At 34.3% G+C, this 14533-nt stretch overlaps 2 protein-coding genes across 3 annotated transcripts; one reads left to right on the top strand and one right to left on the bottom strand.

The window, feature by feature from the left end:
- Nucleotides 1-1274: 1274 nt before the first annotated feature.
- LOC131660650 (uncharacterized) lies at nt 1275-12193 on the top strand. Of its 2 annotated transcripts, none has more exons than XM_058929935.1 (19): nt 1275-1430; nt 1895-1990; nt 2081-2267; nt 2354-2516; nt 3406-3542; nt 3687-3790; nt 3906-4001; nt 4434-4527; nt 6615-6735; nt 6822-7021; nt 7853-7944; nt 8025-8080; nt 8548-8637; nt 8731-8830; nt 9088-9192; nt 9279-9351; nt 10399-10562; nt 11904-11946; nt 12029-12193. In XM_058929935.1, exons 2-19 carry the CDS (start codon nt 1988-1990, stop codon nt 12082-12084), a joined length of 1884 nt encoding a protein of 627 aa, XP_058785918.1. In that variant the 5' UTR covers nt 1275-1430; nt 1895-1987; the 3' UTR covers nt 12085-12193. The 2 variants fall into 2 exon arrangements, with proteins under 2 accessions (XP_058785918.1, XP_058785919.1); XM_058929936.1 differs by lacking the exon at nt 1275-1430 and adding an exon at nt 1444-1728.
- Nucleotides 12194-12317: 124 nt separating this feature from the next.
- On the bottom strand, nt 12318-14259 carry LOC131660651 (flotillin-like protein 1). Its single transcript, XM_058929937.1, has 2 exons — nt 13278-14259; nt 12318-12968 (listed from the first exon to the last, which is right to left on the bottom strand). The coding sequence occupies exons 1-2, from the start codon at nt 14202-14204 to the stop codon at nt 12459-12461; spliced, it is 1437 nt and encodes a 478-aa protein (XP_058785920.1). The 5' UTR covers nt 14205-14259; the 3' UTR covers nt 12318-12458.
- Between the last annotated feature and the right edge of the window lie 274 nt (nt 14260-14533).

Below are 14533 nucleotides of genomic sequence, written 5' to 3'. Positions count from 1 at the left end.
AAGATATAAAATTTAAACAAAAAACAAATATATATAAAACAAAATATATTATTAAGTTAGAATACAATGTAATTTTTTTATATAAAATTAAAACAAAATTTAAGAGAGAAAGGAGAGTAAGATATGACCTTAAAAGTAATCACAAATGATCTACCTATTTTAATTTTGTGTCATTTTACATATAATATACATATCAGTTTTGTCTATGGCAATACATAAGAATTTATTAACCAAATTATTGATTATACAAAAATATAAATTATAAATAAACATATCAAGTATATATATCAAAGAAGAGAGAAGTGTGTGAATAAGATGAAGAAGAATCTCAACATAGCCTTGATACTATAAATGTCAACATTGACGGTTGAAGTCATAGTTGCACAAAATAAGTTAAAAACAATTTTTAAAAAATAAAACATATTTAAAAACTACATGCATAAGTTAGAATACAACGTGAAATACATAAAAAAATAATGAACAATAAATACATAAAAGAAATACTAATTAAACAATAAATACCTCAAATCTATGTGTAATTTCTCCATTCATCTCATATTCATACCTGTAAAAATGAGATAAGAAGAAAATTTTGAATAATTAAAAATTAATAAAATAGAAAAGTAAACAATTTTATGAAGAATATATTGATTCTATGTGGAATTCCTCTAGAAAAGGCAAATAAGAAATGGAAAAGATGAGCAAATAAGAAAAAAAAAATGAAAAGCAGAGAAAGAACATGAGACATGAAACCAAATCTATGTGTAATTTCTCCATTCATCTCATATTCATACCTGTAAAAATGAAATAAGAAGAAAATTTTGAATAATTAAAAATTAATAAAATAGAAAACTAAACAATTTTATGAAAAATATATTGATTCTATGTGTAATTCCTCTAGAAAAGGCAAATAAGAAAAAAGAAATGGAAAAGATGAGCAAATAAGAAGAAAAAAAATGAAGTGTTTCATGTCAACTATCAACTATTTTTTAGCGGATTTGGGATGAGCACACTCTTACAACCCAAACATTTCACCGCTAGACCACACACGCACACTCTATTAAATAATTATATAATAGTTTGAAATCAAATTAATTTGAGAAAATTATTTAATAGACATAAACGTTTGCTTATCAAAAGAAATTTTTTTAACTTTTCATACAATAATAACTTATTTTTTTGAAAAGTAAAATAAGTTACTGTAATACGTAATATTCATAAAATCAATTAACTAATTATAATTATTAATTTGAAAAATTCCCCTTTTCAGAAATAAATTTGAAAAATTAAATTTCTCTTGTACGCGAAGCCCAGTGGTGCTTGAAAGCTTTGTTGCGTTGTAGTTGGTGTTTAAGTTGTGTTGACGAGTTGACGGTGGGTTGAAAGGACGAGAACTCTCGAGAACCCTTCGGAGCTCGTAACCGTCTCAGGTATGGAGCTCTAACCAACGAATCACGTTACTCTTGTTGCTCTCTATTGCTCGATCCACTCACTTTTGTGTTCGTTGTTCAAGTAAAATCACCATAACCTCTAACAACTGAGAACTGAAAATGAAAGAAGAAAAAAAAGCGTAAAAATGGAGGTTAGGTTTGGTAAAGCACTAACGAAGATGATGAGAGATATCGTATTTGATTGTTTGAATTGAATTCTATGATTCACTGATTTCATTGGTTAATACTGTTGGGGCGCAGGAAGACGAATGTTGTTTGTGTTGTTGTTGTTTAATAGGTGGGCACATAAGGTGTTTGTGAAAATGCCTCAAATTTCACCCTCAACGGAAGAATGAGGACAACACTTCTGACTTTTGAGCATTTTTTTTAATCTACACTACAGGCATACTACATATCAAATTGATAATAATGCTTTACCTGTATATGTGACTATGTTTCTACAGATTTTGATATTCAAGAGAGTTCCAAAACCAATAGCCTTGTGCAGAAGCTGACAGTTCTGTTTACTTATCTCCAGTGCTGGCCTAAGCATTTCAATGGTGAACAGTCTTTCATGCTTTCTCTACTTTGATTCTTCTCCTTTCCCACTGCTTTTGATATTTATTAAAGTTTGAGTGACATTTCTGAAGGAAGCACAACAGGACCAGAGTTTGAATCTTGAGGAGTGCTTGAAATTACTGAAAGGAGAGCGAGATGAGCAGCGTCTCGCTGGGCTTCTTCTGGTCACCAAGTTTTGCAAAGCTGATGATCACTCCTCACTTCGCAGGGTTTACGAGGCTGTTGGTTCTCTCTTTCTTGATCGGCTACTCAGAACTGGTACTTACTTTTCCATTATCCACTGATTTCCCGCCATATTCAGTTTGTATATATTATTGACGTTATCTTTATCTTCTACTAAAAAGGTATGGGAAAAGGAACCATATCCAGTAGTGGGGACAACAACCGGGATGCATATTTGAACCTGTCGATTGCAGTTCTTGCTACCCTTTGTCGTGTTCCAGAGATTGCATCCTCTGAAGACATGATTTCCAAGATCCCAATGATATTGGAAGTAATTTCCACCCAGTACGGTGTTTTTCTTTTCTCTTGCATTACTTATTATAATTTCTCACCCCTCAATTTTCATGATCCCACCTATATTAAAAGAGACTGAGTGAACCAACTAAGTGGCCTTTACTGCATTATATATAAGTGGTTGTTACTTAAAAAATTGTCAATATTGTTTAATGTTTAAATTGAAGGTTAACTATGAACTACTACTTTCAAGTTAATATTACTATTATTTTCTATACTTTTGTTAAAATATTGCCATGCAGTTATTTTCTTGACCTGGTTTATCTATGCTTTAAAGATAGATTAGCTATGTCTATTATGCTACGTTACAAAGGATTAAATTAAGAATTTCATTTATGCCCAACCAAAAACCCTATGAAGGAGAAAGAGTGTGGGAAGCCGTATCAGAGTACAGTTATGGGAATAAGGATTTATAGATTGTATTTTTCTGGGACAATTAATAAGGTTTATTTTATACTTTGGTAAAAATTGTTATATTTTGTTTTTGGTTTGTAACCTCTTTCTTTATCAAGTTGATTAGTTGAGTTAGATTTTGTTGCGACTTTTATTCTAAGTTCAGGTTATATCCCCATACTCTGTTTGTTGAACAGATTTAGGAAAATGAAGAAAATACAATCACTTATTTATTTTCAAATGGTGGGTGAAAAATTAAAACTCTACATTAATCCTTTATAAAACACACATTTGCTACTACTACTACAGGAGAATTGTTAGTTGTAGGCCTTCTCTATTATTGTAACACTTGACATCTGTCCGACGGATGAAAAAGTGTGGCCCACGCCACACATTTAAACTTTAGTTTTATGTATCAATAGTCTTTCATTTTCTTTGTTTTGAAGAAGTAAATTTTCTTTATAATTTTTGTCGAATTCTTGTTTAGATCTTGCTCATCTGTTCTTGAAGAATGTTGTGAGTTTTTATACTTGGTATCAACTGCTTCAGAAAATGGAATCATGAGATTTTATGAATCTAGAGGCATCAAAGTACTAGCTTCTCAGTTGCCTTCTCTGCAAGATGGTATGGTATTTTTGTCTGCTGCAGCTGGATAGTTTTTGAGTAACCATCTAGCTATTGCAAATACTCTACTAGTATGTGAACAATGAACTTTTGGTCCCATGTTTTTGTCTATGCATCATATTTCAGTGGTCAAACATTGTGCAGGTTCACATCTGGTGGAAATATCTATTAAACTTTTGCAATTGGTTCTAAGCAAGATATCCTTAGACACAATCCGGAATGAGTATTTATCTGAGCTATCGGTTATTGTGAGTGTACTCTTAAAATATTTGTAATTGTGCTTTTTAGAGGTTTGTGCTCTCATTTTGAATTTGTCAGCTTGCTTCATGTTAAATCAACTTCTATTACCGTAACTCTCTACAGGTGGCTGCAATAGCAAAGCAGTTCGCTATCTTGCATAGTTCCTTGAAATTTGAAGCTCTCCACCTACTTAATTCCATTCTTTCTTCAACAGATTCGGTATGTAATATCATCTTAATTTGTTATTTTCAGTCATATGGTCTCTATATAATATAATATAATAGAATTCTACCCTGCTTGTTAAAGAAAGCTCTTTTAACTAAACTATGTCATGTAACCCCAAGGGTTGGCCTAGTGATGGATGCTTGGGTCTTGAGAGTATGCTCCTCTCAAGGTCCTGAGTTCGAATCCAGCTAGGTGCTAACAAGTAACAACTCTTGTTGGGTCAGTCCATACAGAACTTTGCTCTGGCTTTAAACGGGGCCCCGCTAGTGGACGGTGGGATTGGTCCTCTTGGATTAGTTGGTCGCAAGGCCTATTCATGGGTTGACAGTCTGTATTTTTGGGTTGACAGTCTGTATTTCTGGCGAGGTTATGTACACTTTGTATTCATTTGCCATGCAATTAACTTCAAATTCTTTGTATTTTCAGTCACAACTTCGTAAAACTCTCCAATTACGGCCTCAAGATAGCTGGTCACACAATATCCGTGTTGGTATCATAGCCATTTTGCAGAATCGTGTTGGTATGTTAAGACAATTTGCTGCATTATATTCATTAAATTATTATTTTACCTTTTATTCTCTGTTTCTCTTTGTTCCCGTACTAAGCTCTTAAAGTTGGAAATATACTGGTGTCTCTTAACTGATAAAGGTGTGTACCAGCACTGTGATAATCAAAGGTTCCAAGTCTGCAAGTTTTGTTATGTTAGCAATTAGCAATAAAAGGGAAAGAATAAGAAAAAAATCGTGAATATGAAAGAAAATTTTAAAAAAGAATAAAGTGGCGATTAGAGATAAGTGATTGAATTACTCGAATAAACATCTTGAGAATTTGGGGAAACATCTTAAGCAAACACAGATTGTTTTATCAGGGAAAATAGAGATTTTGGTTAGAGGTTCTTAATGTATATAAGTACATTGATTAGTTTAGGGTAATTTGGCCCATATGTTAGGTTGTACGTGTTGTGAAGACTATATATATGTATTCTTGTATCCTATTGATTGGTTAATGAAAGAATTACTTAGATCCCTTCCATTCCATGTGGTATCTAGAGCTGAAACCCTAGGATAATTTGCTACTCCCTTCCACTCAACACTCTCCTTTTTTCTGGTGGGATCCCAATTTCTTGCAGCTCTAACATTTTCAGATGATGTTGCCCTTTTTATTTTCTGTGATGGTTCCTTGACGTACAATGCTCTCACTTCTGCCATGACTGCATCCGACTTGTTCCGTCGGTTGATCCACCCACCAAGGGATACCGCCATGCTCCACTGCTCATGTGTTGCCACTTGTCTTTGTTAGCACATTTTCAGCCCATCACCCCTGGCCAAACACCAAACACCAAACACCAAACACCAAACACTGCTTTCGTTTATGCTTCTCTGTACTGCTATTGCTTCTTTCCCAGTAGATTGTAGACCAATAGACAATTTTGTGGATCCCTATGGCTAACATGATCATAATGTTACTATTTAGCTGTTGGAGACTAGATGGGAATTTGAACTATTGCACCATCACCCGATCAGCTATTTCATTGAATTATAAGGTATGCTAAAGGTTCTCCAATTGAATTTTTGTATGAGAATCAAGGTCACTCAGGTAATTGGTTATTCAATTACTAGTTGGATTTATTCCTCTTTTGATAGACATTCCACCTAAGGATTTTGTGTTCTTGTTGTAGGTAACCTTTTCTGGTGGAAAAGTAAGAAGTAAAAGGTTGAGTCTAGATTCTAGTGCCATGGCAAAATGTTGAGCTATGGCTTTGGTTACATTTGTATAGATTAAGCAACTAATTCATGAACTAAAAATTGTAGAGGTCTTACAAATAATGTTGTTCTTTGATAATTAAGTTGTACCATGTTCCATCTGACCCACTCTTTAACTAAAGAAACAAACACTGAAGGGGGGATTGCCACTTTATTAGGAAAAAAAAATCTTTTTGATTGTGTTAACTCTAGATATATAAATACAAATGACCAACTAGATGGTATTCTTACTTTGTCTCATATGGGTCCTTTAATTTGGCTCATTTGGAACAAGCTGGGTCATGATGCTCCCACTTGAGAGGGGCGTGGTAATATACATAGACCATTTTAGGTTAGTTTGGCCTATTAGGTCTACATATTAGGTTATAAATACTGTGTATGTATATTTATTCTTCTACCTTACTGATTGGGTGATGAATGAGTTACTTTATTCAGTCTTATTTTCAACATAGGTGGTATAGAGGATTTAATATAAACAAAGGTTTGCAAACTTATAATTATAAACCAAAAGGTGATGTGAGAGCGAGCAGTGGGTTTCACATTATAGAAATCAAGGGAGCAAAGAAGGAAGTTTTTAAATTCAATTTTACATAGTTTTTGACTGGTTTTGAGAAAATTATGATTCTATTTTTAGTTTGTTGCGGTTAGGGAGCATACTACTGTTATTTTTAGACAAAAAAAGGTGTGCAAAAATATCACCACTACTATAGTGAAAGTTCCATTGAATAAAGTAGCTATAAAAAAAACTAGTCATGCATACTAAGTATTGCTGTGGGTTATCATTCAGTAAGTTCTTGTCTTGTTTTCAACTAAATTAATTGCTTAATTTTCCATTCATACGCAGCTACTGCTGAAAGGCTTCAGGCTCTCATTTTAGCTGAGTCTATGGTTTCCATATTTGGAGAAGATTGGCTGATTAGCAAAGTAAGCACTAACGAGACACAAGATCCAACTCCAGCTGACATGTAAGCTTTTGTCGTTAAATGAGATAACTTATGACTGTATGCATTGAGTGCTTGTTGTTTCTTTTTCTCACATGTTGTGATTTTAGGTGTTTGTTGCTGGTCTTGGAGCAATCGAGAGTTGAAATTGCTGTTCTTTTGAATGAGTTGGCCTATTTAAAATATGAAGCGCCTCAAGATACCTCGGCTACTGTTGAGGCATATTCTCTGAAGCAACGAAACGTGGCTGTTGCCTACTCTTTGGTTGAGAAGATAATAAAACTCATTTCAAATGTTGGTGAAAATGAAGGTATATATTCAATGAATGAAATACAATTCACTTATAAATTACATTTTTCCCCTCTACTTTTAGGACAATTACTAACACCAAAAATGGTCCCTTTGCTAAAATTCAGTCAATTTGGGCTTCATTTGGTATCATACTGTTGAAACTAATGGTATGTCTGGGTGGAGGGTTTTGGAGGAGAGTACCTTTTTTTCTTTTTTAAATTAAGGAAGCTTTAAACTTTCTAAAAAATATTAAATGTTGTTTGACTTATTATATTATCATTTATCATATTGTTCTTACAACAACAATCAAGCATTATCCCACTAAGTGGGGTAGGCTACATGGACATTAATTTTTAAATTTCTTATCTCTTAAAGATGTATCAAATTATAGACTTAGACTTCCAAAACCCATCTCCCAAAGATACCCGAAAGGTATTTGAGTAAGAGGAAAACAAAGATAAAAGAGACTGAGAAATACTCTTTTGTGTATTGATGTGATGTGATAAGATGCTATGAAATATGTTCTAGATACTCAACAGTTTCAATCCACGCGTTTCTCTCACATTTTGGGCCAAATAGCAACTGAAGTTAGGCAGGGACCTGAGGGGATGATGCTCAGTGTCTTTTTCCTTTTTTTCCTACTATCGGTTGCGATGGTTAATTTTATGCAAGTTTTGGTTATACCTTTTCCTATTGGCATCAACTATGTAGTAATCTCTTTTATAGCCGTCTTGATTGCTCGAAATGTGATTCTCATCTCACATCTGATGCTAGTTGGCACTGTTGGAAACTGCGGGTTTGTTCTTGTAAATTGGATATAATTTATTTCTTCATCACTAATGCTCTATAGGGACCCTTCTCGATGATGGCACATTAACAAAGCTGATACTACAACTTAATGAAACAATTGCTGTTGTGCTAGAGTATTTAGAAGATGCAAAGGTAAATCTTATTATTATTTGTCTTAAGATAATTTTAACACTAAATATATCTCAATAATGTATAATGGTGAAATTCGACAGGAACATGGTCAAAGGAAAGGGGATGATTTACTTGCTTCAGTACGAATCATTGGAAGGTATGATCTTTTACATTGCCTCTTTGCATTTTTTGTACTTAAGCACTTGATTGATTGGCGCGAGGTTATGAATTGACATTTAATTATTCCTTTGAATGATTTAATTATAATGTGTCAAAGACATTTTTCATCCAATTTATGAATGTAGCACACAATGTTATATGGCAGTTGCAACTTGATAGACCGATCTAAAAATTGTTGCACCAGGAAAGGAAAAATGTAAATTTTATCTATTTTCCGAAGGCTAATTGTAAAATCTATGAAGATTTTAGTTAATTTTAAATACTTTGTTGTTTCTTCAATCTCCATGCCCATCCTCCAGAGAAGAGGGGGTTTTTTGTCATGGATTAACTATTCTATAAGCTTATTTTGGTTGAGATTCTTTTTACTGCTCTCTGCATCTTTAACTTTATTTTTTTGAGAGGAAATGTTATGATTTATGAACTATTATCATGTATTTGTTTCAGCTATCTAGCAGAAGCACCACTTGCATGTAAGGAAAAAGTTCAAGATCTTTTAGGGTATATGCTTTCAATCGAAGGTGCAGATGAACAAAGGTATCTTTAAATCGATAGTTATTCATAAATATTTTTCTCAGTGGGTATTTTGGGGCCTGAATAGCTTTTGCTTAGATAAATTCTTCACCGCAGGCCCTTCCAATCTGTGTGCTTTCTGCTGCCTATGTTGTGTCAAATTACTATGAAGGTTGAAGGATGCAAAGCTCTGGCTTCGTGTGGAGGACTTAAGGCTGTAAGTTATTCTCTTGCTCGGATATATATGGTTATATTTTATTCTTTTTTTCCTCTTCCATCTTTATCGGTTTATAACTGTATGCTAACTTAAAGGACCTTTACTAATAAATTGACAAAATGGTAATGATTACTTTCTCATTGCATAGTTCTATTATTTGTATTCTAACATGGATTTTGTATTTATTGCAACAGCAGTATCATTTGATAACATTACTAGCAGTTTTCTTTGGCTTAATATAATGGGTCTATTTGCAGGTTTTAGACTGCTTCTGTAAATTAATTGGGTCAAATGTTTATTTGGTTGAGGATGATGGCCGTGTCTTCTTGGCATGTGATACAATAATGAACCTTCTACTGAAGGTGATATTCTCATTATAATAACCAGCCTTGTGATGCTATATTAGTTATGCAAAGTCCTGACACAAGTTACACCGTTTTGACTGCAGAAAAACAAAGTGCAGTTTATATTAGATGAATCGGCTTTTGTTGATCTTCTTAAAGCATTGGCTTATTGGTCAGGTACCATACTTGGTTGCATCCATCAGAATGAGTATTTTCATTTTGCACTATCTTATATGATCAATATATTTGGTTGTTCATTTTATTGTTTACAAAAAGTGATAAGTGCAATGCTGCATGTGCAAGGACTTAAGGGTTGAAATTATTACAAGTGCTGATGAACATCATTAACAAGAATTTTAATTGATTTGTGAGAGGATGTGAAATTTATGCTTAGAGATTGAGTTGAAGAGACTGTACCCTAAGGTTTTCAATGATTACAAGTAAATCCAAACATTGTTTTGCTTTAATGATGTAAGTCAGGTGTGACTTTTCTGTTACTCGGTGCAATCAAAGTTGAGTTAACCTTGTTAAATATTTTGTCATTGTTTTCATTTGGGTGATATGGACTGCAGAATGAGTAACACTCTTGATGTCAAAACTAGTATTTATGTCATTAATGAGTGGGAGCGAAGTTAAGTTGCGACAAACAAGAAAAACACACAACTTAAGTCTTGAAAGGTGAAACCTAGGCCATCATTCAGTCGTGCCAGAAATAGGGACTATAATCAAGAACCGAGACGTTTTAGATTTTGGAAGAGTGTTTGATCTTATAAATACCTGTCATGTGAGTGTTTGGAAGAGTTTATGAAAGACTGCTTATGATATATTCATTAATTGGTTTCTGCTAATTTTCATAAGCTTCCCATTATAATTTAGGATTTAGAAGAATTTATATGTAGTTTCTTCTCATTTCTTCTTTGATTGCAGAAATAATATATACATAAACACTTGTGTGGTCCGTATGTGCCTGATTAAGTTTTTCATTCACACAACTCCTAAAAAGGAAATGCTGGGCCGGTGGTTAAACTTGTGCACTAATTAAACTTGCATTCGATGAAATGTTTCGAAAAACAAAACACTTAACCCTGAAATAAATTTTATGAATGATTTTAGCTCGGGCAAATACCATCAATGAACTCCAGCGTTTATTTATTTATATATTGAATTGGAATTATGTAGTAAATCAGTAGTTTTACATCTGTTCCTGAAATTTATGGTTTGCAGAAAATACAGATGACATGTCAAGTAAGATGATGGCTTCCAGCATTTGTACACTGATATTTGATTATACATCAGAAGAGGCTCTTTTAAAGAATCCTGATTTCAATCATGGAACTCTTAGAAGTCTTTATCAGCTCATTGCAAGATGTCTGGCTTCATCGGAGCAGGTGAACAAATAAATTATTCTGCTGACTTGGTTCAAGAAATTAAAATTGCATGAAAAAATTACAGTACCAAATTTGTTTCCATAACATTAGAGAGATAAGATAATGAATTAAGTTCCTTTTGATACGAATCAATATTACAAGTAATAGAAGGAGCTGTTGTCAATCTTTCTTTTAATGTCTCGAAAGCCTTCTGTGCTTGAGGACTCCCCTTGAATGCTTCTTTCTTTGGTGAGTTCTGTTCATAATTTGGCTATGTTCCCATAGTCTTTAATAGATTTCCGATAGTAGCCGGTGAGGCCAAGAAGTCCTCGTACTCCCTTCACGTTTTTCGGAATAGGCCATTGCAAAACTCTAATCGCCAATGTTAGATCCTGAAGTAATAACCAGGAGAAATAGATGCAGAAAACTAAAGGAAACAAGAGAACAAATGATAGGCTGCTTATTATGTATTTAGGAATGACTTTACAGAAGGATCTAATTGATCTCTACTGCCAGAGAGCTGGGCTCCTATGTAGTGCTAGATAGTCTCCATTCAACAGAATTACAATTCACTATTTTGGGTACCTCCTTGAATCATTCCTCCTCCTCCCACTACTTATTCCATCTTAAACGGTTACGACCCTAGCACTAGGTTGCCAGTTCATTCCCCTCACGCGCCTTTGTGCCTTTCTTACCCCTCCTTGAGTAAACTTGCCACACTTTAAGACCAGTAGTCCCTCTTGGCCCACAATCAGCTCTTCTAGCTCAAATCCATACACTGGGTCCCTAACATATAAATAATTCTGAAGTATTTACGCACCAATCAAGTAAATAGAAGTCCCTAATTAAGATAGTGAAAATGTCTATTTTTCATTTTAAGATTGATTGAAGATACCTAATTGCTCGTTCCTGGCGATGACCTTGATTATTTTCAACTGAGAACTGTTCCTATATATATTAGAACTGTCTGGATCTCAGATGCTAAAACACTATTATATAGTGTCATAAGCTCAATAAACATGTTATATGTGAGTTTTATGGATAAAATCCTCACTCAAACATGCTATAATCTTTACCGTTAATCTATAAATGTATTATCAACTAGTTAAGCACTGCAATATATCATTGTTGGGAACTATCACGTGTTACCACATTGGTTTTGATACCATTTCCTTCTCTTATACCATTTCTCTTGCTCTTCAAGTTTAAATAGCCCTTTTGAAATCTTACTAGGGTTTTTCATTCGTCTGAATTGGACCCGTTCGACCACTTCTTGAAGTTCACTCAGAAATTTTGTGTTTTAGTGGTGCCTATTTGTATTTTAATTCCACAATTACTCAAATACTTGGTAATCTGTTGCAGGATACTAACACGGATATGGATCTATCTGAAATTATCTCTGCTGGTAATATATTTTTTTTAGGTCATAAGAACATTAATTCAAGGCTTTATGGAAGTTGTGTTTTTAACTTGTGATTATTGTGCAGGTTTCTCTCGATGGGCTCATCGGTACCCCCACATCAGAGACGCAATCAAAACATGATCTTAATTTTCCTAATATTGATTAGTTTTACCTGGATGCTTTTAATGTGATATTTGTGCTGAGTAATATAATTCAGTTAGAAGGTTAGAGTTCGTTGATAGTTACTTAATCGGTTAATTCTCAACTCTATATTTTGAGCACTATATTCGTTTCACAAATCTTTTAATATTATTATTTATGTAAATAATATTAAAAAAAACTAAGTATGTAAAAATGTAAATTAAATCAGCATATAATATAAGATTTTGAACCTTAAACTAAAAAAAGAAGAGTGAATCACACACATGACATGTATCATCACACAATAAAAGGTACTATTAAATTACTAAATCAAAGGTACTGGTACTGAAAACCTAATATTTCTATCTTGCTAATTAAGAGCTTTTGTCAGGTAAGGCTCCCATCCAAGACGGGGGCAACATTCCTGTTTGCTCATGAACAGTCTTAAACAGAGGTGGCAACATCTTATACACACCAGCAAGATCTTTCATACCCATCCCACCTTCTGATATTCCTCCACCATTATCACCACCATTGCTCCATATACTAATCTTAGGCTCAAGTCCACGAATTGCCTCAGCATTAATCTTTGCAATCTCTTGAAATATGCCACCATTGATCATCAAGTAGTCCCTTAGAGCAGTGTAGTTTCCTCCAAGTGCAGTCAGAAGTGTACTTATATACACTCCTTGAGATTGCCCAAGTGTCACAATCCCTTCTGCTTCCTTCTTCTTTGCATATAGATCTGCTTCAGCTGCTTGCTTTCTAGCATAAAATGTTGCGTCTGCCAATGCTCTCTGTGCTTCTGCCTCTGTCTTCTTCTCATACAAAATTGCTTCCGCGTCTTTTTGTTTCTTGTACAGCTCCCAGTTTGCTTCTTGCACCTATACCGTCCACAATTTCAATCATGTCACACTGAATTAGCAACTGTTAAACGAAAAGATGGAACATTTACTATACTTACAATAATTAATATATATTCAGTATTATCTACGAATTATCGGCCCTATCAATTAACATTGCCCTACTTCTCATTGTATCATGTTTATCCTGTCAAGTGGGAGCCTCTGACTTTTGAGAAGCAAACAATCAAAAGCCCATTGTGATCTCATTATAGTGTCTTAAAAGGCAACACCAAGTAGGGCCATTGAATAGTAATAAATAAATCATGAGTTATATACTTATAAACTAACCTTGGTTTCATATTGAACACTAGCTTTACTAAGAAACTCAGCTTTAAGCTTCTCAGTTGTTGTCAAAGCATTCATCTTCTCCACTTCCCCTTGCAATTCAGCTTCTCTAAGCGCCACAGCTTTAGCAGCTTCAACTTCAGCCACTTGAGCCGCTTTACTCCAAGAAGCTTTCTTCTTAGCCAATTCAGAATTAGCCTGAGCCACTTCAGCTTCTCTCTCATTCTCAAAAACCTTCACTTCACTCCTCACTTTAATTCCTTCCTTTTCACCCTCTCCATTTCTCCGCACCGCAATAACCTTCGTCTCCGCATCAATTTTCGCTGCATTCTGCAGAGTTTGTCCTTTCCTCAATTTCGAACCAATCTCACCTTTCATAGTAGCTTCTGCCACGTCAACTTTAGCTTGATTCGCCGCTTCCATTTGCGTCTTCTGCCCTAAATATGAGAAATACTCATGACCTGGAACATCAACCAATTGTTTAACATTTGCATTGTAAATCAACAATCCAAACTGGTTAAGTTCAAGTTGAACTTTCTCGAATACTTCTTTTTTAAACTCCTTCGTTCCTTTGAAAACCTCTTCCATTGTCATCGAAGCAACGAGAACACGCGTCTCGCCTTCGATGATTCCTTGAACGAGTTCGTTAACATGATTGGAAAGCTTATCATGTGGTGATATCAGTTTGGCGTATTTGAGGAGACTTTCATGATCGTCGGCACGAGGACCGATTGTGAAGACGGCAGGGAGAACAAAAGGGAGCTTCTCGGCGCTCATTGCTTGAACTTCGAAGGTGTAGTTGACCGGAGAGAGGTCGAAGACGGTGTAGGATTGACCGGGAAGAATCCATGCTTTCTTTGCAAGCTTGATGTCTGTGATTCCGACTCCGGTGATCACAAGGTACTCTGATGCTTTTGCTACCCGATACATAATGTTGATTTTGATTTGATATTTGAAAATCTAAAATATAACAAGAAAATGGAAATGAAACACTTGTGAAAAACTGAGTGTGTTGTTCTTCCTTATTAGTATTATATATGGTTAATATCTAAATATAGAGATAATTTGTTAGTGTTAGACTAATTAAACGTGATCAAGTAAACTACAGCGAAGAGTTAAAAGCGGGAATTGTAGTTTTTCTTGGCGAAAGAATAGCATGAAACTAGGTGCATAGACAAGTTAAGAATTTTTTGTTTTATTATCAATTTTTGAAATTTTTTTATTTTCTTTATATAATATATAAGGTGTTGCATTGGTGC

The sequence above is a fragment of the Vicia villosa genome, linkage group LG3, assembly GCF_029867415.1.
Source record: "Vicia villosa cultivar HV-30 ecotype Madison, WI linkage group LG3, Vvil1.0, whole genome shotgun sequence".
NCBI classification, from domain to species: Eukaryota; Viridiplantae; Streptophyta; class Magnoliopsida; order Fabales; family Fabaceae; genus Vicia; species Vicia villosa.
The sequence above is the reverse complement of the archived record's forward strand: the minus strand, read 5'-3'. Positions and strand labels throughout refer to the sequence as shown.